Here is a 26,088-nt window from a genome sequence, read left to right as displayed (position 1 = left end):
CAAAGCACGCGATGCAGTCACCGTCTTTGTTTGATGGCCAGTCAAAAGCCACTGCGTGGATGACCGGAGCTTGTGTGATCTGACGAGATGGGCACATTTTGGTCATAGGCTGTTCGTCTAAACGGGGTTTTATTTTTATTCATTCTAAAAGGGAAACCCGGTTAGGGTTTTAACGCTGGCATATTCCACCGTGGAAGAATGACGCAGTAACGAGAGATCATAATTGGCAAGCGCACATTTTCTCCGTCTTTATTGAACCCGTTTGCAAATGCAGTCAACAGTTCATATTCTTAAATCGAATAAAACTTCAGTTAAAGAGTGCGATTATTTAAATCTCATAGTATATACAGCACACAACGTCCAGGGAGCAGCTGCAACAAATAATATACATCGCGTGCATTGCCTTCACGCGATTATGATGACCGATTAAAGCAACGCATAACATTTATGGGGTAACGCTGATATGTTTCTAATTTCACGCGCACTAACACCATATACAATTCATCATCTCATTCTATCTGCAAAGTGCTACACAACACAGCTGTGGCAGTTTGAAGGCGCGTTTATTCGGCACGCGTTTATGGCAAAAAAAAAGTTACGCCGTAGTACAGCAGGGTTCTTCAAAGTGGTGGAATGCAGACCCGCATGTGGCACACACGGGCTCTTTCTATACCCCTTTTCCAATGGCACATCCGAGCCGAGCCAACACGGGGCAATCAAGATATGGGTCGATTCCCACCGGCTATTTGCCGAGCTAAGCCATAATCAAAACCACAATATGCTGGGCCTCACAAGGAGACATCTGAAATTTGGTCAGGACCCAAGCAAGGATTAGTGGGGGGCGAATGGAGGGGCGAGGATAATGACATTCGATGGGTTCGACATCGCTCCCAAGATCGGATGTTCCAGTTGAAGCGAAGCAAAAAAAAGAGAAGTAATTGAAGTGGCCTGCTTAGCTATGGGCCTGCCAATAGATGACACCGAAAGAAAAATGAGAGGTAAACAAGATAAAGGCATGGGAGACATGTAGACAAGAGATAGAATAGTGAGATGAGATAAACGAGCGAGAAGGATGGGGACTGGAGATATGATTGGCGGTCACGTGTGCAGTCGTTATGACAAGATGTATGTTGAACTTCTTTCGCACCGTATGTAGCCAACCGCGTTAACTGGAGGTGTGGGTTACGGACAACAAACTAAAGAAACTAAAAACAATTCAGAGATGTAGGCACGCGACACCATCACACGCCTTATATCATCTGGCTCGCCAGGAAATATAGTTGAAGAACTCTGCTGTAAAAAAAAAGGATAATTTATCGTGGCTCTAAGGGTAGTGAACGGGAGAAATTATAAACGCAAAGTACACCCATTTCTGCTTCCTTTCAACGTTCCAATGTTGCTGGACAGTCAACGTCGGCCGAACGCTTTATGCGGAGTAACGCTGTGGATGTCAGCAGGAGGCCTCTGATATGGTCACACCTTCGAAAAGGGGTCAAGTCTTCTTGAAACCGTTCAATCCCACAATTTGGTGACCGATGACAAAACGGACAAACTTCACAGTCTTATAAATTAATTATGCATTTTAATACGTTAATAACGGATGAGTTACATGAACTAGTGTGATCTCTGCTGCAGCCCAGTGCAACAGGATGGAGTACGTACAGATTGCTGCCCATCCGCAAAAGTAAATCGTTGTAGGTAAAAGCCTATTAACAAGTCACCCGCAATGCGCCCGATCGCGACATATCTGGTAGGAAGCGAAGCCGAATCAAGCCTGGAGAGTGCCCGTGTATGGGTGACCGCATTGCAAAGCAGGTGTTATTATAGGCTACTGCGGTGGCTATGTTGTGGGCAGCATGAGGGAACACAGTAACATCGGTGAATGCTCCCATATCTGTACTTCCCGCCTTCACCGACTCACTCTGATAAGCGTGGGCTATGATCAAATCAACCCCCCCCCCCCCAAATTTGCAAGGCGGGGGTGGGGGGCGTTAGTGCTCATTCAGCAGTGGATTGACCAAAGGGCCGTACAGGTGCATGTAGGTTAAAAAAAATCTACTGAGATGCAGAGTTGAGCACCAGCATATACGTGCAGGTATTAACTTAATTACTAGAATCGTTTTTCTTTAATGTATTAACATTACACGCAACGACTACCGAACGATTTTGGTTGTTTATACATGACGTCGGGTTTTCCTACGCGGAACACATCTCCAACCAAAGACAACACAGCACCACCACCACCATCAGTCACTTGCATTCCACGGCGAGCAGTTTTTCTGGAGGCTCTGTGGCACAAGGGAGGTGCGTTGTGTAGACGATGGCACCCAGCCAGCAGCGACGAGTCACAGATGATCCCCCCCCCCCGCCCCCAGTCCCCCTGCCCCCCCCCCACCCCTTCCATCCACCCCCCACCGGGGCCGCTCGGTGGTCGCAGAAGAGCGCATGTACAAGAGTCCGTGTCGCGGCAACGAAGCTTGGCTCACACCTCGCACAAAACCACCGGGAAATCCGCGTGGATCCTGGGGTATTTCAACTTCACGCGGCCCTGAGAAGGAGAAGATTGCAATGTGACATTTGTTCAATTCCATCAAATAAAAAGTACTTTTTTTACCGTAATTTGTGCTATCGGCATGAAGTCAAGAGACGAAAAATTCATTTGGAAAACCCGCAGAGCAATGCGACCCTCTAATTTAAGTGGAAAACCAATTCTTACTTAATCTTTAAAAAATGTTATTGTCTGGCCATTCATGGCCGAGTTGAGACCATGAGCTTACAATGCTTGTGGGAATCCGGCTTAATCCCAAGCAGCCTATTTGGAAAAAAACATTTGTACAAGGACCATTACCCAAAATATTGCCGATTACATATTTATCCTTTTCAGGCTATTGACAAAAATGTTGAGTTTTTGTTGTTGTTATGTGCTTGGACACTACTGCCAACGCAGCATCACTTAATGGGTTTCAATGAGAAAGGGTCTTTTTGTTAGTCTGTGGGTCTCTTATGTGAATCTATGAGTGCCTGTATAAGTCATTGGTGACAGTGCCGAGACCATCACCTCAGTACACTTGAAAACCCGATTAAATCAGCTCAGTCTGTGTGAGTCGATGGGTTTTCTGTAGTCAATGGGTCTCCATGCGAGTCAGTACCGATAGTGCTGAGACCATCAACTTACTACACTTGAAAAGCCGATTTATTCACAGCCGCTTGAAAGCTGGATTCGAACCCAGGAACTCAGCGGTGCAACCTAAATGGTCTGACATCTGAGCTATGAGGCAATTCCATTTTGGCCACCTCATAGCCCAGTTCATTTTGGAGTTTCAATAATAATATAATCGACAAACCCTTGCCTCTAAATTGCTGGTTCAGAGGCATGCGCCACTACATCTGGCCAAAAAGCATTTATAAAACGAAACTGAGCCCTGCAGTGAGTTGAATGAGGCAGGGCTTCCCAAACTCCAGGTCTTTTCCCCCTACAAAGGTACACATCCCCTTGTTAACAACGGCAAGATACAAAGTGAGTGTGTAATAACTTAAATGGAAAAGACTGCTAAACACACAAAGGCAGATCAAGGATTTGGGAAGCTCTGATAGAGGGGTTTGTGCGTGTGGGTCATTAAACCCACGACACCTGGGGCGGTCCCTTGACCTCCTGCCAGTGAGCCTTCAACACCTCACGTGAGAGTCTCAAAGTGCAACTAGCTTGGCACAAACGCTGTGGTGATGTCACCGCCACTTAGTGGTGAACTGCCAGTTGTAATTTTAACAAGATGGTTTATCAAACATTAGAACCTTGTGGTTGTGTGGTGTGCAATGGATGGGACGGACCTCAGCGCGTATGAACTATGACGGGAATTTGATCTGGTTTGGTATGTACGTTGAACTTCTCTCGCACCATGCGTAGCCAACCGTGATAATCGGAGGTGCGTTTTACAGTTTCCATACCTGGGGCCGCAAATTATCCAATATTCTTCGTAAAGAAGCCGTCTGTCTGCCGTTGATGTAAATTACTATTTCTTCATAGAACTCATTCGCCAAGTCGCCATCTTCATCAACGAACAACGAACTAGGAAACAATAAATCACAGGTGTTAAATTATATCGTACAATACAATGTGGATTTTTTTTTTTACAGTGCAATCGCAGAAACAGGGGGAAAATTATTTTATTTCAGATGAGAGGCAACCAGTCATGGCCAGGGGTAGGGAGATGACAGCACGGGTGGCTGAGAGAAGGGAGTTCCACACTGTGGAGGCAGTGGAGGAGAATGAAGTGACATCCTACCTTCCAAAGGTTGTCAGGGGGCTTTGACAGAAAGCCTTGGTTTCCTGGAGCGGAGATTGCATGGAGGAAAGTAGCGCGAGATGATTGGGGAGTGGTGGGAGAGTGCATGGAGGGGAGTAGAGATGAGAGGTAGGAGAGTACATGGAGGGGAGTTGAGTGAGATGAAAGGGGAGAGGTAGGCAGGGGAGAGTCGATGGGACAATCGTGAAGATGGTGAGGGCGATCTTGAAATTGATGCTGGACATAATTGAGTAACTGGAATACTGGGGTTACGTGATCTCATCTGTGTGCGAGTGAGAAGGCTGACAGCGTAAGTGCTCTTTGTTGATTATATTTTATGTTGAGCTTCTTCTCTGGAGGCAATGATTCAACACAACAGACACAATTACTCATGATAAATGTTTTTCCTGTTAGAAATTTGAGTATGGTAGCAGTAGTTATAAAGGTGCTTTCTGTATTAGTAGTGTAGGAAGTTCACATCTAACATAATCATTCACGTAAATAACACAAATCACATACATGATATCCGTTAGAAGAGAGTGTCAATCATTTTCATTAATGTTGCTGTTGTGACAATCTGAAATGCACTTATCATCAACCATTATTAATCCACTGCCGGTTGAAGGCCTCTCCAAGCCACTCTTATTTCACGTAATATAAATTGTTCATGAAGATCATGTAAAGTTGTAAACCAACTACGTAAATGGCAGAGGCCATCTGACCAAAGCAAACTGGGTTCAGGAATGTTTTTTTTTTCCCCATCAACCACATACATAAACCACATACATCAACCACATACATCAACTACATACATCAACCACATACATCAACCACATACATCGATTACACTCTGAAATACACTGTCATCGTCAGCCTCTCGCTCAGGGTCCTATGATGTAATACTCCACCAAGCACCTGCAAATAAGTCATTTTCATCATTTAACCTCCAAGGCAAATGTGGTAGAAGGCGCGTTTTATCCTCTGGCTGCTACTCCACTGTTATTTTAACCCTCCAGCTATCAGTCCATCGAGCAAAGTGTCCTGCCAATGTCCACCTACTTTTGTTCACAGTCAAAATTATGTCATTAACCTGTGCGTGTTCGTCAGTCCACGTGTTTCTGCTTATCAGTCTAATCCCAAGCATGCATCCCCTCCAAGCTTATGTGTGCACTTTAGTGCCTTTGATTGTTTATCTTTCAGTGTCCATGCTTCTCATGCACCTTATAGCAAGGACTATGGAATGATTAGATACTTGTCTTTCATCAGTGTCCATGCTTCTCATGCACCTTATAGCAAGCACTATGGAATGATTAGATACACTGGCTTATATTTTAGAAACATTTAATTGCTACCGAATGAGTACCTAGTCTTTATGCACTCAAATATACCGGTAAAAGGTTTATTCAAATAAAAAAAATCCACCACATCACATTTATTTAATTTTAAGATGTGCCTAACAGGTAATTCGCTTCGATAATGCAATGCAAATATTAATGACGATAGAGCATGTGTAGTATTCATTATGTAAGATGTTTTCAAAATATTCACTAGTACAGTACTGTGTTGGGGTGCCAAGCACAATGATAATAGCCAGTGAGGTCAGTACCCATGGAAATGCCATGACAGCCAAACAGGCAGGACCATGTTACATTTAGGTGCAGAAATACTGGATGTCTAACATAGTCTATGTATTTTAGGCTCATTCTTTCGTGTTTTTTTTTTTACCAATTTCATCCAAATTTTTCCATCGGTGGCATGAGACAAGGAGAGAATCCAACGCAACCCTTTCTTAGAGAAGGGGTCTACGGAACTTAATATCACAGAGCTAGCTCTGAGATCTCTGGCCCACACAGTAGGGGGCAGCACTTTCCCACCTACCCTGCCAAACAGAGTAATGTTCATCACCTGGTAATCATGACGGTATTGTAAAATGTTCAGAGCTGTACTTTAGTGACTGTAATGAGAGCATCAACCCACTATACTTAAAAAAAACAGCTTTAAACACAAACGACTGCATGAATGTATGATGATCCACCCAGCCACTTTCTTCCTATTCAATACTTATTTTAGCGACCCTAGTGTGATGAAAAGTTGAGCCCTTAGCCAGTGGTGAAAATTCTGCAATATCAAGGGAGTAGTTAATTCAGAGTTATCCACCATTACTTCCTTCCACAAGATGGTACCCCATGTCTCGAGCTAATAAGGTGTGCAGGATGGTATGTGTTATAATTACGTCTCTGTACCTGTTATATAAGCACGTTTGTAATTAACTCTGAAAATTATTCATCAAGGGTGCAAAATCAGGTACCCATTTGTGGTAAGTCAACAGAGGTCATTATACGGCTTAATTCAATCCCGAGAAGGGATGAGGGCTGTGGCCTGATCCAGTTGTGGCAATTCCACATTCGTATGACAGACTTCATTATCTATAACCAACAAAAACCATAAAGAAATTCCCACAAAGTGAGTCACCTTTTATCGACTCAAAAAGGTCACATTATGATGGTATACCTACTACTGTATAATTACCCAGTAATGTCTGTCCTGAACGCTCGTGACGTCACTCCACAACGACCATCCCCCACCCTCATTAATATTCATGAGCAGGTGACGTCCTCCAAATAGACACCCCCCCACCCCTCCGAATGAGCGGGTGACGTCACTCAATATGGAGTACTCCCCCCCCCGCACTAATTATTCATGCACAACTCACGTCACTCCACATCTAACAGCCCAATTCATTAATAATCATGAGCAGGTGACGTCCTCCAAATGGACACCCCCCCCCAAATGGACACCCCCCCCCCCCCATTATTATTTACTACTATATTCACCCAAGAATGTCAGTGTGTAACGCGCGTGACGTCACTCCATGTCGACCAGCCCCCCTCATTAATAACCATGAGCAGGTGACGTTACTCCGCATGGAGAACCCCCCACCATTAAAAATCATGAGCGGGTGACGTCACTCCACATCGAACAGCCCCCCTCATTAATAATAATCATTATAAGGTGCCAGTCCTCCAAATGGAAATCCGCCTCCATTCATAATAAGCGGCTGACGTCACTCCACATGGGGGGCCAAGGGGCCTCCTCCTCTCTCCTCGGCGTCACCTTACAACCCTCACTACAAAGGCAGAACCCTCACGTCACGCGATCTCCGTAACGCTGTTGAGACATCAAAGTAAAAAGGACGTCGTGATGAACAAGGGATTATAACCTTAACATGAAATAGGTCTGTGTCACCGCGCCCTTACAAATCGCACACGAATTGATAAAATGAATATCACGTCGCGGTCTGCTTTTCGCTTGCAAGTTTCAGTTTTACTGCAATACACCCGTTCTTGGAGGGGCAAAAGGCGAGTTTGTTATAAACAGAGATACGGTTCTGACCTCTGACCCAGTGATAACAATTCTTCATTGACAACTATAAACTATTTTTTATTTTACCAGGTAAGGCCCACTTAGCTATATAGCTCTTTTTCAGATGTGACCTGGCCACAAATGAAGGCTCAACTAAGTGGCTTATCGTGTGGAAATGTATTTCAGCCAAATACTCTAAATGCAAGTTTATACAGACACACAACCTCCAAACATACAGTACATGCATCAGGGTGGGGATCGAACCCACGTTTTCCTCTTTACCAGGTGAGGTAGTTCACATCTCACCACCGTGGCACCCCTGGCAAGGCCGACCTCCAGCGAACTGGTACCTGTTTTATCACCCCCAGGAAACGTGGGTGATGACATTTACGCGAACATCATGTCACAACCCTGACACCTGACACACCCAACAACCCCTACAACTCTCCCACAAATTGGTACCAATTTTATTGCCCTCAGGCCAGTGGATGTGTAATGGTATGTAGTGGCGATAAACTCAACCGGTCCTGGGCCTCCCCAAGGTCCACTCGGCCTCAAATGATTCCCTGGTGCGTAGTGCTGGCCACCCACCCCATCGTGTGCCGTACCGACCTTCAAAGGTGCTACTCGGTGGCAGCTCTTGCCCCAAAAGTCTGTTAAGGCTACATGGGGGATCTTTGTACAGTATAATTGCAATCAAGGAACGCGACTAGCCCTGCGCTGGACACACGATGGCTCTAGACGTGATGATGGCCGAGTGACGGAATGGGAGCCGTGAGCGAATAGACAATGACGGCCAATTATGAATTAAAGAGTCCTCACACAGCAGTGGATAGACCATGGCTGATGCTGACAGACAAAATATAATTTAGAACCATGACGATGCCATTTTGCTGCTGCTGCCGAATGATAATATAATACAGCAGCCGTGGTATGTCGCACTTCACGTGTCATGTAGCAGTGGATAGGTCATGGCTTGTGGTGGTGGTAACAGAGGCCCGCCTTGCAGCAGTGGACAGAGCCTTACCCGTGTCAGTGGTTATACGGAATTGAAGTTTTCGTGACTGCAAGGATCCATATACTCTTTGGTTCTTTCGGTAAAGTCACGTAGGTGAAAAATAAAAAAAATACAATTTAGTTACTTTCATTTTTTTTATTCATCTACGTGACTTTACCGAAAGAACCAAAGAGTAGTGGTTATACGGTTACACGTCTGTGCACATATACGCGGCGAGATATTCTGCAATGGATACAGCGACATCTGCTTCCGAGGCGTGTGATGTTGTTTAATAACTCAGCCTTAACGGAGTACTACTACAGCAGATCAGCACATCAGTACTGGGGGAGACAAAGGCAGTCGGGAATGACATCAGCAAACACCACCCACCCGCGTGTGCATTATCGGCCTCAATAGGCCCTCGCTAATTAGCACTCGTCCCCAATGGTGTGTAAATGTTGTGTAAATGGTGTGTTTCAAGGGTGAAGTGGAGCGCGTTATCTTTGTTACTACGGCTGGTGGTTATGGGCGAGCCGACTAGCACACCACCCCCGGCCATGTGGACACAGACCAAGGGTGGCACAATCGGGTTTAATTGTCTTTTTATATTATTATATTAAACCCGACCATCTGAGATTGTGAGAAATCCGGTTTAATTGATTCTAATTGCAGAACCGCACTTCGCAACGATGGGCTTCATCCATTCCAAGCTAAGGAACTCACTGGCGGCGCCCACGATTGTGGAGGAGAAGCTCGTGTTCATCAAGACCAACCTGCCCGCCGCATTCTACGACTACCCCGTGCCCGACGGCCCCGAGTACGATAGCAGCACCGGCGAGGAAAGCAGCCTAAGCCTTGGATCAGAGTTTCGTATTCATTAAACCAGGTTTTAATTCCCCGAAATCGGGTTTAATTGTATTAAACAAAAACCCCGATGCCTGCCGCTGGAAACATCGGTTTTTTTCCCCACCCATGATACACAGACTGACTGAGAGAGCGTTACCCGCGTCTGGAGAGGACCCAGGGGCTTGCCAGGCCGCGACGGGACGGGGCCGCCTCCTCCTCGTCGTCGCCTGCTGATCCCCGATCGCCCGGGGTCGCGCCGAACACCCAGCTCCTAAGGGTTTTGGACGCATCGCCTCCCATCGCGCCTCATGCCAAGTCACGAAACAGAGTGTTTGTGTGTTGTTATTGTTGTCGCGAATCAGTGGCCGCGTTTTTAATCGCTGACAGGTGAAGCGTCGCTTTAGCCTTAAAACGAGCGGACGAATCTAGGTGCGCCGCATGACGTCACGGCGGACGAAGCGCGGACATGACGTCACGGCGGTAGGAAGCGACGCTCGCGGCGGTGACGTGACGTCACATCTCACAGTCGGAAACGACGCTCGCGGCGGTGACGTGACGTCACATCTCACTGTGTAAGGATGCGACGCTCGCGGCGGTGACGGGACGTCAAATCTCACTGTGTAAGGAAGCGACGCTCGCGACGGTGACGTGACGTCACATCTCACTGTGTAAGGAAACGACGCTCGCGGCGGTGACGTGACGTCACATCTCACTGTGTAAGGAAGCGACGCTCGCGGCGGTGACGTGACGTCACGTCTTATCAACAGCCTCCCGCGTCGCAAACGCGAGGTAGTGACGTCTCGGTGGATAAAAGTAGCGTGCGCATGACGTCGCTCTTGTGGACAACGCTCGTTGACGTCACGAACGCATACCGTAACGAAAAGACGACACGCTCGCGAGGACGTCACGCACACTGCAACCTTCTTGAGATGACGCCATGTTGCCATCGGTCGCGCGCCACTATGGAGCAGAGGTCGCAAACGGGTTTTGATTTCTTACCCGTACCTGGCCGCACCAGGGTCGCAAACGGGTACCCGTACCCGGCCGTACCCGTACCCTACCCGGCGGGTACGGGTAGGGTACGGGTATCGGGTACCTGATTGCGACCTCTGGGATGAAGCCATGTTGCAGGCGCGGGTGGGTTGATTCTAGGAACTTGAATTGTGAGAAGTTGCTGCTGCTGCAGTTACTGCTGCTGCAGCAGCAACAACTGCAGCGGCAGCAACAACTGCAGCGGCAACAACAACTGCAGCAGCAGCAACAACTGCAGCAGCAGCAGCAGCAACAACTGCAGCAGCAAAAACTGCAGCAGGAGCAAAAACTGCAGCAGCAGCAGCAAAAACTGCAGCAGCAGTAGCAAAAACTGCAGCAGCAGCAGCAGCAAAAACTGCAGCAGCAGCAAAAACTGCAGCAGCAGCAGCAAAAACTGCAGCAGCAGCAGCAAAAACTGCAGCAGCAGCAGCAAAAACTGCAGCAGCAGCAGAAAAAACTGCAGCAGCAGCAGCAAAAACTGCAGCAGCAGCAGCAAAAACTGCAGCAGCAGCAGCAAAAACTGCAGCAGCAGCAGCAAAAACTGCAGCAGCAGCAGCAAAAACTGCAGCAGCAGCAGCAAAAACTGCAGCAGCAGCAGCAAAAACTGCAGCAGCAGCAGCAAAAACTGCAGCAGCAGCAGCAACTGCAGCAGCAGCAGCAACTGCAGCAGCAGCAGCAACTGCAGCTCCCTTTGATGCTGTTAATCCTGCATAATGCACATGCATATGTAGTACTAATCACATTTCTGCATTTCCCATAAATATGCTAAATTCCTCTTGATATGCAAATTCCTTTGTCAAGGCGCCCAGCTTATATATATGCTCCAAGCTCGTGTGCTGTTTCATTCAGACTCTGTCGCCTCGACGGACCTGGTTTTCACCTGAGGACGGCTGCTTGCGTTGTGGCCGAAACGTCGTGAGAATAATTTTATTATGTTTTATTTTTATTATTTTATTACTTCCCTTCTACGTGACTTTACCGAAAGAACCAAGAAGATGAATCCCTGCAGTCACGAAAGCTTTAAATCGAAAAATGTCAACCCCTTTTCACTGTCCTACCAAATTACAGAACACTTCAGATTTTACTGTTCTAGATTTGAAGCTTTCGTGACTGCAAGGATTCATACTCTTAGATTTTTTCGGTAACGTCACGTAGGTAAAAAATAAAATTAATAGAAGTAATAATAGAAATAACATTAAAGTCACGTAGGTAAAAAATAAAATTAATAGAAGTAATAATAGAAATAAAATATGATTACTTCTATTAATTTTATTTTTTACCTACGTGACTTTACCGAAAAAACCTAAGAGTATGAGTATCAGACTTTACTGGTCACGCCGTGACCTTATAAATCTCAATGTTCATCCTGCAATGCCTCATCGCAAGGAAGAAACACAAACAAATAGACAACAAAAATTCCCCCCATTGAAACGTATGTACGCCGTATGGATCTGAAAACTGAATTTCCTGTACAAGAATACGGGGTCAGGGGCCGTCCGTAAATGACGTCACGCGATTTGACGATTTTTGACCCCCCCCCCCATCGTCACACTGCGTCACAAAAAGTCAGACCCCCCTCAAATATGACGTCACAAAGCTCTGCCCCCCCCCCCCAAAATAAAACATGCATCAAATCGCTTTAAACTATTGTCACTGTAGTGCGTATTTAATGTGGCCGCTGCACTCTGATGTTGTACGAAAAAACATTTATTAAAAAGTTAATTTAATGAAGTAGAACGTGTTGTCTATATTTATTTTGATGTGACGTCACATTTCTCACCTTCCCCCCCCCTCGTTACACATCGTCACAAATTTCTGACCCCCCCCCCCACCTAGGTGCGTGACGTCATTTATGGACGGCCCCTAAACCGTATTGGTTGACAGCTTTACCCCTTCCGTCAGCAGCGGCGTTAGCCTCGCAATTGCAGGGACTGCGCACCGAGAGGAGGAACCACAGACGAGGAGCAGGCCAAGGCAGCAGCAGCTGCACCAAATTCCGCCACCCCCCCCACCCAAAGCGCTGCGGTCCGCTACATATGTATTCAGGTGTTGTTGGCCATTGCATCTTTCCGTGTGATTGGAAACTGGAGCACTTGGACAAACCCAACGTGTGCGAATGTAGCAAGGCCGTAGTCATGGAGTCAACTTTGGGGGGGACCCCCACACCCCCTGGAAGATTTGGTCACCTCCCCCCACGCAGAAAAAAAATCTAAATTTGAAAAGAATTTCCTATATTCTTGGTTCTTTCGGTATAGTCACATAGAAGGGAAATAATCAAATAAAAAACATATTTTTAGAGAAATAATACAAATATTTTATTATTTCCCTTCTACGTGACTTTATCGAAAGAACCAAGAATATGGATCCCTGCAGTCACGAAAGCTTTAAATCAAAACGAAGTTCCTCCCTAAAATAGAAAATAATTCACTAGCACATGGGATGGACTTTTTATTTATTTTTTACAATAATGTCTAATAGTGTATTGCATTCCATTGCTCTGTTTTTTTCGTTTTTACCTTTTCTTGTTTCATTGTATGTAATGTCAGAGATTAGGGATTAATAAAGTACAACCATAACCACAATCATAGAAACAGAAATCTATTTTATAGCAATATATTGGGGGTATGGCTCTTTCTCGACGCCCACGTGAAGGGAGTTGTATAGCTGTCAACACGTACGGTTTACTCCGTATTGGTCTATAATAAGGGGCCGTCCATAAATGACGTCACGCACCTGGGGCGGGGGGTCAGACATTTGTGACAATGTGTGACGAGGGGGGGGGGGGTGAGAAATGTGACGTCACATCAAAATGCGCAACTTTAAATAAATATCGACAACACGTTCTACTTAATTAAATATACTTTTCAAAAATCGTCCAAAATCGCGTGACGTCATTTATGGACGCACCCTAAGGTAGGCACTTATAAGGTGTATAATTGACATAATCTGTGTGTGTGTATTCCATCAAACCCTCACTGCCCCCCCCCCACAGCGCGGAATGATGACAGGCCACGTGCAGCGTACCCACAAGAACCACAACGCGTTGAACTTAACAAGATGGCGAGGAGACGGCGCGGCGGCGTCACGTGACCGCGCTCACGCGACGAGTGCCGTCACGTGACCAGCCCCCCTCCCACCCCCCGACAGCAACTCGGGGTTGTCGCCATGGCGACGCGGAACGCACGGAGCTGAGGCGACGGCATTCGACACAACATTACTCACTTGGACAACACCAACACAACATTACACACTTATACAACACCTACACACACAGCCCTTGCATAAACACCTACACAACACTACATAGGCCGCTTCTGCAGCTGTAGATTCACACAGAAGTAAGTAAAGGCGACTGACAACTCAGCAACATCATCGCCCGCATCACATTCACGACGTTACTCTTACGTAGACCACCTACACAACGTTCATATAAAGACATCTATAAAGACATCGTCTACACAGCTACAGAGTAGCACCACGTCAATGTACATCCACTTCAACCACCTTGACATACAATTAATGTAACGAATGACATGGGATTAGTATAACACCAGCCTAATACAGGTACAGTAATGTAACATTAGACACCAACCCATGGTGATTGTACAGCGGGTCTGAGTGTCACTGGTAAGTGGTCAGGGTTGGCTCGGTTGTCAGAGATGTCTCCTGTGGTGAGTTGTACCTCGTGGTGAGTTGTGGCTGGTGAGTTGAACCTCGTGGTGAGTTGTAACTGGTGGTGAGTTGTAGCTAGTGAGTTGTACTTCACGGTGAGTTGTAGCTGGTGGTGAGTTGTGCCTCACGGTGAGTTGTAGCTGGTGAGTTGTAGCTGTGGTGAGTTGTAGCTGGTGATGAGTTGTAGCTGGTGAGTTGTAGCTGGTGAGTTGTAGCTGGTGGTGAGTTGTAGCTGGTGAGTTGTAGCTGGTGAGTTGTAGCTGTGGTGAGTTGTAGCTGGTGGTGAGTTGTAGCTGGTGGTGAGTTGTAGCTGGTGGTGAGTTGTAGCTGGTGGTGAGTTGTAGCTGTGGTGAGTTGTAGCTGTGATGAGTTGTAGCTGGTGGTGAGTTGTAGCTGTGGTGAGTTGTAGCTGTGATGAGTTGTAGCTGGTGGTGAGTTGTAGCTGGTGGTGAGTTGTAGCTGGTGGTGAGTTGTAGCTGGTGGTGAGTTGTAGCTGGTGGTGAGTTGTACCTTGTGGCGAGTTGTACCTCGTGGTGAGTTGTACCTTGTGGTGAGTTGTAGCTGGTGAGTTGTAGCTGGTGGTGAGTTGTAGCTGTGGTGAGTTGTAGCTGTGATGAGTTGTAGCTGGTGAGTTGTAGCTGGTGGTGAGTTGTAGCTGTGGTGAGTTGTAGCTGTGGTGAGTTGTAGCTGTGGTGAGTTGTAGCTGTGGTGAGTTGTAGCTGTGGTGAGATGTAGCTGGTGGTGAGTTGTAGCTGTGATGAGTTGTAGCTGTGGTGAGTTGTAGCTGGTGGTGAGTTGTAGCTGTGGTGAGTTGTAGCTGGTGAGTTGTAGCTGTGGTGAGATGTAGCTGTGGTGAGTTGTAGCTGGTGGTGAGTTGTAGCTGTGATGAGTTGTAGCTGGTGAGTTGTAGCTGTGGTGAGATGTAGCTGTGGTGAGTTGTAGCTGGTGATGAGATGTAGCTGTGGTGAGTTGTAGCTGGTGGTGAGTTGTACCTTGTGGCGAGTTGAACCTCGTGGTGAGTTGTAACTGGTGGTGAGTTGTAGCTAGTGAGTTGTACTTCACGGTGAGTTGTAGCTGGTGGTGAGTTGTGCCTCACGGTGAGTTGTAGCTGGTGAGTTGTAGCTGGTGAGTTGTAGCTGTGGTGAGTTGTAGCTGGTGATGAGTTGTAGCTGGTGGTGAGTTGTAGCTGGTGGTGAGTTGTAGCTGGTGGTGAGTTGTAGCTGTGGTGAGTTGTAGCTGTGATGAGTTGTAGCTGGTGGTGAGTTGTAGCTGGTGGTGAGTTGTAGCTGGTGGTGAGTTGTACCTTGTGGTGAGTTGTAGCTGGTGAGTTGTAGCTGGTGGTGAGTTGTAGCTGTGGTGAGTTGTAGCTGTGATGAGTTGTAGCTGTGGTGAGTTGTAGCTGTGGTGAGATGTAGCTGTGATGAGTTGTAGCTGTGGTGAGATGTAGCTGGTGGTGAGTTGTAGCTGGTGGTGAGTTGTACCTTGTGGCGAGTTGTACCTCGTGGTGAGTTGTACCTTGTGGTGAGTTGTAGCTGGTGAGTTGTAGCTGGTGGTGAGTTGTAGCTGTGGTGAGTTGTAGCTGTGATGAGTTGTAGCTGGTGAGTTGTAGCTGGTGGTGAGTTGTAGCTGTGGTGAGTTGTAGCTGTGGTGAGTTGTAGCTGTGGTGAGTTGTAGCTGTGGTGAGTTGTAGCTGTGGTGAGATGTAGCTGGTGGTGAGTTGTAGCTGTGATGAGTTGTAGCTGTGGTGAGTTGTAGCTGGTGGTGAGTTGTAGCTGTGGTGAGTTGTAGCTGTGGTGAGTTGTAGCTGGTGGTGAGTTGTAGCTGTGATGAGTTGTAGCTGGTGAGTTGTAGCTGTGGTGAGATGTAGCTGTGGTGAGTTGTAGCTGGTGGCGAGTTGTACCTCGTGGTGAGTTGTACCTTGTGGTGAGTTGTAGCTGTGATGAGTTGTAGCTGGTGAGTTGTAGCTGTGGTGAGTTGTAGCTGTGATGAGTTGTAGCTGGTGAGTTGTAGCTGGTGGTGAGTTGTAGCTGTGGTGAGTTGTAGCTGTGGTGAGTTGTAGCTGGTGGTGAGTTGTAGCTGTGGTGAGTTGTAGCTGTGGTGAGTTGTAGCTGTGGTGAGATGTAGCTGGTGGTGAGTTGTAGCTGTGATGAGTTGTAGCTGGTGAGTTGTAGCTGGTGGTGAGTTGTAGCTGTGGTGAGTTGTAGCTGTGGTGAGTTGTAGCTGGTGGTGAGTTGTAGCTGTGATGAGTTGTAGCTGGTGAGTTGTAGCTGTGGTGAGTTGTAGCTGTGGTGAGTTGTAGCTGGTGGTGAGTTGTAGCTGTGATGAGTTGTAGCTGGTGAGTTGTAGCTGTGGTGAGATGTAGCTGTGGTGAGTTGTAGCTGGTGGTGAGATGTAGCTGTGGTGAGTTGTAGCTGGTGGTGAGTTGTACCTTGTGGCGAGTTGTACCTCGTGGTGAGTTGTACCTTGTGGTGAGTTGTAGCTGTGATGAGTTGTAGCTGGTGAGTTGTAGCTGGTGGTGAGTTGTAGCTGTGGTGAGTTGTAGCTGGTGGTGAGTTGTACCTTGTGAGTTGTATCTGGTGATTTGTAGCTGGCGGTAAGTTGTACCTCGTGGTGAGTTGTAGCTGGTGGTGAGTTGTGCCTCACGGTGAGTTGTACCTTGTGGCGAGTTGTACCATGTGGTGAGTTGTAGACTGTGGTGAGTTGAGTTGTACCTGGTGGTGAGTCGTACCTGGTGTGGGCTGCGTTGTGAGTTAAAAGTTGGCGATGTTGCAAACTCCACAAAGTAGGAAATCACCAGGTAAACCTAATTGAGTCACTAGACCTCGAGACAAAATTGCTCAGTTGGCAACACTTGAAGAGCTGAGGATCAGCTGTCTTGTATCACCCCATCCATAGGACAGGCTGCCCTCTAGTGTGTACATATATATAGTAAGTCCTCACTTAACGCGTGTTCACGTGGTACGTTTTCACTATAACGCGGTTCTGACATTGGGAGACACTTTTCGCACAACAATGAGCGGTCGATGATGAACTACTTTCTTAACCTGCACGGCTGAGTGGAACAATACACTATCACGGAGGCATTCCATTTGTTATTTGTCTCGCCATCTTCCTGTGTGTGCGTACGGCGTATCTCGCCAAACTTTATCGTCCCATTATTTATGGGGAAATTAGTTTAGCTTATCGCGGCACTTTTTAGGAACGCATCTACCACGTTCAACGAACACTTGCTGTATAATAATAATCACAGCTTATAAAACGCCTTTCATAAAAGCTCAAGGTGCTTTACATCATTGGCAATGGGGGTTTGGGTAAGAAGTGTCTCTAATTTTAAATATAAAATGCCTTCACAAAGGGAAATGTCTTTAGACGGAAGGACTTAAAGATCCCAACCAAAACCAGATGCCTTGAAAGCCTTCGGCAGAGAGTTCCACGGTCCCGGTGCCACAGGAGTGAAGGCCCAGAGACACGCATCCCATGTGCGTGTGTCCCTGTGCAGGTGTCAGGTGAGCGGATCGACCAAGTCGGCGCCCGCCATGTCTCAGGCCCAGGCGCACGCGCACCACGTGTTTGGTCTCGCCGGTGCCCCTGGTCCCGGCGCCGCCTCCTTTGCCTTCCTCGACGAGCAGACGCTGGTGTTTGCCGCAGCCAACCAACTGGTGCGGGCGAGCGCCGGCGCCGGGGCCGAACTGCGGACGCAGGCCCTGACACCAGGGCCCGAGCGGGGTGGCGTCGCCGCCGGGGGAGCCGCGGCGTCGGGGACCGCGAGGGTGCAAGCGGCCGGGCGCGCCTTCGCACTCAGCCCCAACCGCCGCTTCCTGGCGCTGGGCTCGGCACGCATCGCGGCCGCGCCGGCGCCCGCGGACGGTGGCGGCGGTGCCGCCGATCGGGCGATGCCGGCCTCCGTGGCGGTGTATGACCTGCAGGCCGAGCCTGTGCGGCGCCGCAAGGTGGGCGGCGACAGCGTGGGGATCATGCCGTGACCGCCACGGGAAGCTGCTGCCATCTATGATAGGGCCACAGTATTGGCCCTGTCGAGTTAGTGGCTGTGTGCATTATACCCACAGATATCACCTTTTGTCAGTTGATCAAGTAGGCTTTCGCGACCAATATCCATAAGAAAGGTTTTTGGGTTAGACCGTGTAAATATAAATGTGTCGTTAAACCCGCCACCACCAGACACAGCCAATAGTAAGGTTTGTAACGTAAGATAACAAGCCAATTCGTTTCTAGTACAGAACACTGGTATGTTGGAGAGCAAATCCACAACATTTCCACAAATCTGGTTGTCGCCTGATGAAGCTAGTTGTATATATTGGCGAAACGTTGTACTCAAGATTGTAAATGATGTGGCTTTGCTCTCCAACACACCAGTGTGCTGGACTAGTAATGAATTGGCATGTTTTGTTTACGTGATACACCTGACTAATTGGCTTTGTCACATGGTGGCGAGTTTAACGACATTAAAAAGCATATATTATGGATGACCTTTTGTATTACCCACCTTTCATCTCTGCATCTACTGTGTAGCGTTGGCCCATATTCATGATCACATCAGCTCATCACAAACGGTAAAAAAAAAACTCGGTACCATCCTCTCGACCCTGCTTCCACGTTTGAAGTGCATGTCAAAAGTGAATGTGCTTCATTCATTCGTCTTCTCTAGGGTCGATTATCGTAATGCCCTCTTGTCAGGCATGCCTCTGAATAGGCTGCAGCATGTTCAGAACGTGGCAGCCCGAGTTCTGTAGAGGGATGAGCTGTGGTGTGGAGTGGGACAAACCAAGGCTACAGAACCGCATGCCTCTTGAAGCATTGGGATAAGAAACGAGCCATTCTTGGCACGGTCCAGTACAGCTTGAGTCTTCTTTGTAAAGGTCGTAGAAACTTAGGTTGTGGAATCGTGTCATGTTAACCCTCGTGTGCTCTGTGGTGTTCTGTGCATTGTGCTGTGGGTTGTGCTGTGTGCCAGGTGCTCAACCTCGGTGATGCACAACTGCAGCAGGCGGCGGGACCACCCGGCGCCCCCGGTGGCCCTGGCGGGGCGGGCGGCGTTCTGACGGGGACTGTGACGGTGCTCACCGGGCCGCCCCCGCAGGACGTGGTGAGCCTGGGCTTCTCGGCCGACTCACGCTGGCTGCTCGTGCAGGCCGGAGCCCCCGACTGGCTGCTCACTCTCTGGCTATGGGAGAAGGGGCGGCTCATGGCCGCCACTCGCAGTGCCCCTCTTGGGGGTGGACCTGTCCATCAGGTATGTACAAGTGGAGGTGAGAGGAGGGTTGGTCCATTAGGTACTCCAGAAAGGGGGGGGGGGGGGGTGGGAGGGATAACAGTTGGTTCATTACTTATGCTAGAAAGGGAGAATGAGGGTTGGTCTATTACAGTAGTGGGGAACCTTTTCCTGAGGGCCGAATAGGGCTTTCAAATTAACTAGGGGGCCACACATCAATACGCCCCTTTGCTTCCTCGAATAATAATATGAAATATAAGGGGCTCAACTTTACATTTGAATAAATTGTCATCAGGTGAAAAAATTATGACCCACGAGTAGCCGATTAGTAAGGTTAAGATGATTGCAGCGATAGATAAATATCGTCAGCAGGTTGTGTCGAATTCGTAGGCATAATGTAGCCACGTGTTGCATGAAGGGCTCTGGGCTGTGCTTAATAAGAAATTCGCGTGAAACATCGCCTCTGGTGCCCTATCGCCCCGTGCCGCCCTCCACAGGTGTCGCTGAGCCCCCAGGATGCGGGGCTGGCGTGCGTCACGGGACAGGGCGTGTTCCGTCTATTCCGCTACGCTGAGGGGGCGCTGCGTGGCATGGGGGCAGGCGCGGCACGTGCGGCCATCGACCCCCATGCCCCTGTCTACCTGAGCCACACGTGGCTCGGCCCAGACCGTGTCATCGTGGGCACGGACACGGGACGCCTCCTCACCTTCCTGGGTGGCGAGCAGCGCGGGGAAACAATCGTGGAGTCACCTGTGGGGTGAGGCCAGAGGATATGGCGAGGTCACACGACGGGGTGTCCGAGTGATCTCTATGTGTGTGTGTCACTTGACTGAAGCTACCAGATGTATGGGAGGCTCAACCAGGACACATGGCAGCCTGGCCACCCCTCCCTCATCAGCCCCGCCTTCTTCTGTATAGCCATGCCCACTGGACCACTATCTCCACCCACACAGAATGACCTGACGTTGACCCTGCCCACATCTCAACGGCTCCACCCACCCCTCTGCTAACCCCACCCACTACCTAGGCAGCCCCACCCAATACTCATGTATCCCCACCCTTTTCCCCATATCATGAGTTTAACATGAGTCCAGAAAGTGTTAAACTGGGACTAAATCCTGATTTTAGCATCAGCTTTGGCACACCGAGACAAGCTTTCTGAAACCACCGAGGCTGTCCCGGCCAAACCGAGACGCTTGGTTGATTTACACTTGACCGCCTGTTCGTAAGGCTCCACCTCTACATTCAGATAATCCAGAAACAAAAAAACACCACACCCTGGCTGCCTCACAGTGGACATTAAAGATCCTGTGATGTCATTTGCTATGGTAGGCCATTGGCAGGACAACTGAGTCATAAGACTCGCTCTTGACGGGTTAATTTCGTGCAATTTCTCGCGGTATATTCGGCTAACCTAATTCTACCCAAAATGCTCTGTATGTGGGTTGAATTAACTCTTAAGTGGCTATGCAGTCGGACGTGGAATAACATTGTGTGTACTTTTTTTGGAACACATCTATTGCATAAAGTGAGGGAAACCCAAATCAATAATAAATTACTCTTGGGCGTTGATTGTGGGTGTGCAGGTTGGGTTTCCCTGTGTGGGCCATATGCGCGTTTGCCCGCGGCGTGGCCTGCTCGGCAGGGCCGGGCACCGTGTGTCTTATGGAGCCGGGGGAGGCTCGCGGAGACCCCCTACACCTGGCACGCACAATTCAGGTAACGCGAGCGCCAGCTGATGCGGCACACCGTACGTGCCACGGCGCCATGTTATGTAGCGGTACATAGCGCAACGCACTGCAGGGGATAGAACACCCTGCACGTACTACTGTCGCTGTGTGCTTCACTGCAGCTAAGGTACCAAGCCAGCGGTGCTAGCCATGTCCGTACAGATACTGGAATGAGCAATAATGGCTTCCAGATAATTGTCTTTTAGAAGTTAGATTTTGAAACGTCCAAAAAAAGTTACATCTTTTAAGAAAAAGGGATCTTCGAAACGTGCACGTGTGTGTGTTGGGTAATGGTGGCACGGCGATTAGCGCACTGTGCTACAAACCTGGCAACCTGAGTTCAAGTCCCGCTCATGGTCATCAACACCAGTGAAGATTATCTGAACCGGTCCTGGGCATTGTCTGTGCCGCGTGCGCGCAGATCCCGGCAGATGCGGGCGCTGGAGACGAAGACCATGCGGAGGCCCCCGGGGTCACGTCGCTGGTGTTCAGCCCGTCCGAGGAGACACTGCTCGTGTCCACCGATCAACACCGCCTCTACGGCGTCACACTGTCGGCCAGCGACATCACCAGGGCGAGTGCCATGATCACGCGTCGCCGGGACGTGGTCGCGCCGGCCGGGTCGGGAATTGGGGCGACGACGCGGCCGAGCGGCAGCTCGTTGTGGAGCTTCACGGTTCGAGTCCACAGCGGCCGCCCTGGTTATCGTTGCGGCGCGTAGCTGTCAAGGGGGTGCAACTGCACGCGGACCTATAGGCCAGAGGCTATACGGGGAATCTTTGTCTTTTCTATGGGTGTGTGTGCAGGGTGAGGTGTCGTGGCTGGAGCCGGTGTCCCCGCCTCCTCACCACGGCGCCATCACGGGCCTCGATGTGTGCGCTAGGAAGCCGCTGGCCGCCACTTGCTCCCTTGACCGTTCCCTGCGCGTCTGGAACTACGAGACCAAGTAAGGCCCCGACCCCATCGCACGCAATGCGCCGTGGACACGAGACCACTTCCCCTTTTCCACTGGAGCATCCAGCGAGGGGCCCTCACAGTACGGGTGGTGTTTTTCCACTGGCTATTTGCTGCGCCGAGCCGAGACCCAAACCGCGCTACGCTGGCTTCACGAGACATCCGCACCTCGGTTGTACAGTGGTTGTTGTCTCGAGACTTGGCTTCAGCAGACAGGGGTTTCATCATCGGCTTCCCCAGACTTGGCTTTAGGAAAGCAGGTATCGGGATGAGTGTGGTATCACCGAGATTGCAAGACAATATCGACATGGTCAGTGTCTTGACAACACAATTAGTGAAATAAGGCTTGGCTCCAGGACCTCCTGGGTAAACGAGTTCAACAAATAAACATGGTGTACTTGCAAGGTTGTGTGTACCTGCGTGTTGGGGGAGCCGCAGCATAGTGGTTCGCGCACTGCGCAACGAACCCAGCAAACTGAGTTCGATTCCCGCTCACGGCCAACACCAGAGACGATTATCCGACCCGGTCCTGGGCCTTCCCTAGATTGACTCAGCCTCAAATGAGTACCTGGTGCGATGCGTAAACATCGTCACTGGGGAGACAAATGCGGCCGGGTTTGGTGCTGGCCACCCACCCCCTCATGCGCCGTGCCGGCTTTCATTGGTGCTCGCTAACAGCACTTGCCCCAACAGTCTGTTCAGGCTATACGGAGGGATCCTTGTCTTTGTACCTGTGTGTGCCCGCTTGTGCGTGAGCGCAGCTCCCTGGAGCTGCACCACGTGTTCCCCGAGGAGGCCCACAGTGTGGCGCTGCATCCCTCGGGGCTGCAGGTGCTCGTCGGCTTCTCCGACAAGCTGCGGCTGCTCACGCTGCTGCTGCATGACGTGCGGCCACTGCGCGACTTCCCCGTGCGCGCCTGCAAGGAGGTGAGCGGTGGGGGGGGGGGACGCCGCGGCCGCCACTGTCCCCTCCCCGCGAGGATATGGCCAAGTCACCCGGAATGCGCCCAATCTCGTTGGGGCTCGCAGGCTAAGCAGGATTGAGCCAGGATGGGAGAGGGCCCATGCATGAAAGACGGCCATTGCCAGCTGCAGCAGGGGGCTGCACGGTAACATCCGTGTCAACGCTTTCCAGCTCAAGGTTGAAGCTGTTTATGCATTAGCTTTGTCTGTACGTAACGGGGAGCGAAGTGGGTCACTATAACTATCTGATAGTGAACGTTTATACTCTTTGGATCTTTCAGTAAAGTCACGTAGATAGAAAAATAATAAAATAATAAATGATCCTTTTTCTATCTCCGTGACTTTACTGAAAGACCCAAAGAGTATTAATTCCTGCAGTCACGAGAGCTTTAAGTCAAGAGTGAACGTTTAGTATAAAGTTATGTTGCTATGATGTATTCATCTTGTTGAAGATTGGCCAAATTAATCAAAGAGTTGCCGAAAACAATGAAACAGAGTCCAGAAAAAGGATTATGTTCAATTATCCACACATATTCTGCCCCGACGGCTATCGTCAACTTCTACACTGCTCATCCGATACCTCTAACCACCAACGCACGTTGAGAAGCGTTACATAACCCATGCCTATGCACGTTCATAACTTGTTGTATTGTGCTATGCTCCAAAGTCTGCGTTCCTCACCTTTACCGACCGAACACTGACAAGCATCACTTTCAATGTATTGGTGTTATTTCTGCAAAAACATTTCTCAAGGCCATATCGATATTACCAGATTAAGGGACTGTGGGTGTGAACCTATATTTGTCATGAATTTGTGAGGAATATGCAGTCCTACCAATACCCACCATTCGCCACGGCGCCTGTGCCAGTCATACGCACACTCGCGCACGCCCATGTGAGCGACCACGGTGGCAGTGCGGAACAACCCCGACCCTGTCTTACAGTGCTGCTTCAGTAACGGTGGACACCTGTTTGCTGCAGCCAATGGGAATGTCGTCCAGGTGTTCTCCAGCATCACATTTGAGAACGTGGCCAACCTCAAGGGGCACAGCGGAAAGGTGGGGCACCCACAGCCATGGATGAAGCCCACGCAGGCACACGCGCAATCACGCAAAGAAACCACGCACGTCCCCGAAACGTGGCTTAGCCTCGCACAGTTGCGCATGGACCCGCGCAGGCTCACAGGACCTCACAAAAACCACACACAAGCACACACGAAGCTGCACAAACCCACACAACCACACACAAGCACACACGAAGCTGCGCAAACCACACAACCACACACGAAGCTGCACAAACCACACAACCACACACACAAGCACACAAAGCTGCCAAACCACACAACCACACACAAAAACACACAAAGCTGTGCAAACCACACAACCACACACAACCACACACGAAGCTGTGCAAACCACACAACTATACACGAAGCTGCACAAACCACACAACCACATATATTAGCTGTAGTATAGAGCCCTCACACTGCATCTCTTATAGGGTTCATAATGGCCATGTCAGAGAACCAAACCAGTAAGAATCTTAGCCTTAACCCAAGAACTGACTCAGTAAGGATGAGTACTTGGGTGATAGCTAGATTCTCATCCTTGCAGACTCAGTCTTGTGACACAGCCATTACGAACCCCATAAAATACACAGTCCTCTGGCTCTAACCCAGGATCTAAGTAATGTCAGCTCAGTCCTCTGACATGGCCATTATGAGCCCCCAAGCTACGTATCCCTGCTCTGCAAATGACACTTGCTTGTGTCCCCGTGGTGGTGGTGGTGTTGGGTGGCGGTACTGGGTGGTGGTACTGGGTGGTGGTGATGATGGCGTTGGGTGCTAGGTGGTGGTGGTGATAGGTGGCAGTGGTGGTGATGCGTGCTAGGTGGTGGTGACGGTGCTCGGTGGCAGTGATGATGGTGCCGAGTGTTGGATGGCGGTGGTGATGGTGCTGGGTGCCGGGTGGCGGTGTGTAAGGTGCGGGGATTGGCCTGGAGCGTGGATGATGCACGCCTCGTGTCGTGCGGCCTCGACGGCGCTGTGTACGAGTGGAGCCCTCTGTCGGGGCGGCGCGACGCCGAGTGCGTGGTCAAGGCGTGCGCCTACACCGGCGTGGCGGTGGCGCCCGACGCGCGTGCTGCCGTCTACGCCGTGGGCTCTGACCGGACGCTCAAGGAGATCGCCGACTCCCAGGTGACGCCGCGCCACCCACACCTCTAGCCCAGGGCGTGGGGGGCCACAACGAGCGCATGCTAGGGGGACGCGTGGCGTCACACGTCGTGATGTGACTGCGTCCGTATACATTCCTGCTAGCCCGCGGCTCTCATTTCCCAGTCTGTCTCTTTCTTATTCTTGGTTCTTTCGGTAAAGTCACGTAGAAGGGAAATAATGAAATAAAAAATTGATTGCAACACAAGCAATCATTAGGTGTGAAAACCGAAAGAACCAAGAATATGAATCCCTGCAGTCACAAAAGCTTTAAATCGAAATTTGTCTCTTTCTTGTTTATCTCCATAATCTGCTCTCTCGTCTCAATCTGTCATCTCCATGGCTACTTGTTCCCACGTCCCTGTGTGTTTTTCTTCCCACGTCCCCATGTTTCCCTATCCCTGTATTCCACTATCTTCAAGTTCCCTTATCCCCATGCCCCACTATCCACCTGACCCCGCGTGCCCGCGGCCGGCAGGTTGTGCGGGAGGTGGAGTCGGACGGCGTACCTCTCACGGCGGTGCTCGTGCCGCGCTCGGGGCGCCTGCTGCTCGCCGGCACCGCGCTGGGGACACTGCGCTCGCTGCGCTTCCCGCTCACATCCACGCCGGGAGACTGGGTCGAGTACCAGGGACACGCCGGAGCCATCACCAAGGTCTCCGCCGGGAGTTGTTGCGATGAATGACGGAGTGAGTGATGGAGAAGGAGTTGTGGTTGAGTGATGGAGTGAGTGTTGTGATGGAGAGGGTGCTGTGGCTGAGCGACGGAGTTCGTGTCCTGATGGAGAGGGTGTTGGCGTTTGTAGC

General features: G+C 49.6%; 1 protein-coding gene and 1 long non-coding RNA gene across 2 annotated transcripts in view; one reads left to right on the top strand and one right to left on the bottom strand.

Moving 5' to 3' along the window:
* Positions 1-2,403: 2,403 nt before the first annotated feature.
* On the bottom strand, positions 2,404-10,013 carry LOC144731831 (uncharacterized). The gene is made up of 3 exons (XR_013588012.1): positions 9,647-10,013; positions 3,946-4,066; positions 2,404-2,548 (listed from the first exon to the last, which is right to left on the bottom strand). It is a non-coding gene; the product is annotated as an uncharacterized LOC144731831 (long non-coding RNA).
* Positions 10,014-13,534: 3,521 nt separating this feature from the next.
* LOC144731829 (cilia- and flagella-associated protein 57-like) overlaps positions 13,535-26,088 on the top strand; it is a 20,904-nt gene continuing 8,350 nt past the window's right edge. The window contains exons 1-11 of the mRNA XM_078613105.1: positions 13,535-13,859; positions 17,693-18,143; positions 19,166-19,444; positions 19,921-20,180; positions 21,010-21,142; positions 21,575-21,727; positions 21,960-22,099; positions 22,869-23,034; positions 24,015-24,128; positions 25,052-25,267; positions 25,761-25,937. Of these exons, the coding sequence (XP_078469231.1) occupies positions 17,730-18,143; positions 19,166-19,444; positions 19,921-20,180; positions 21,010-21,142; positions 21,575-21,727; positions 21,960-22,099; positions 22,869-23,034; positions 24,015-24,128; positions 25,052-25,267; positions 25,761-25,937 (2,052 nt within the window). The 5' untranslated portion in view covers positions 13,535-13,859; positions 17,693-17,729. The remainder of the gene's footprint in view (positions 13,860-17,692; positions 18,144-19,165; positions 19,445-19,920; positions 20,181-21,009; positions 21,143-21,574; positions 21,728-21,959; positions 22,100-22,868; positions 23,035-24,014; positions 24,129-25,051; positions 25,268-25,760; positions 25,938-26,088) is intronic.

Source organism: Lampetra planeri, chromosome 40 (assembly GCF_965212315.1).
Source record: "Lampetra planeri chromosome 40, kcLamPlan1.2.h2, whole genome shotgun sequence".
Taxonomy (NCBI): domain Eukaryota; kingdom Metazoa; phylum Chordata; class Hyperoartia; order Petromyzontiformes; family Petromyzontidae; genus Lampetra; species Lampetra planeri.
This window is presented reverse-complemented; position numbering and strand designations above follow the sequence as displayed.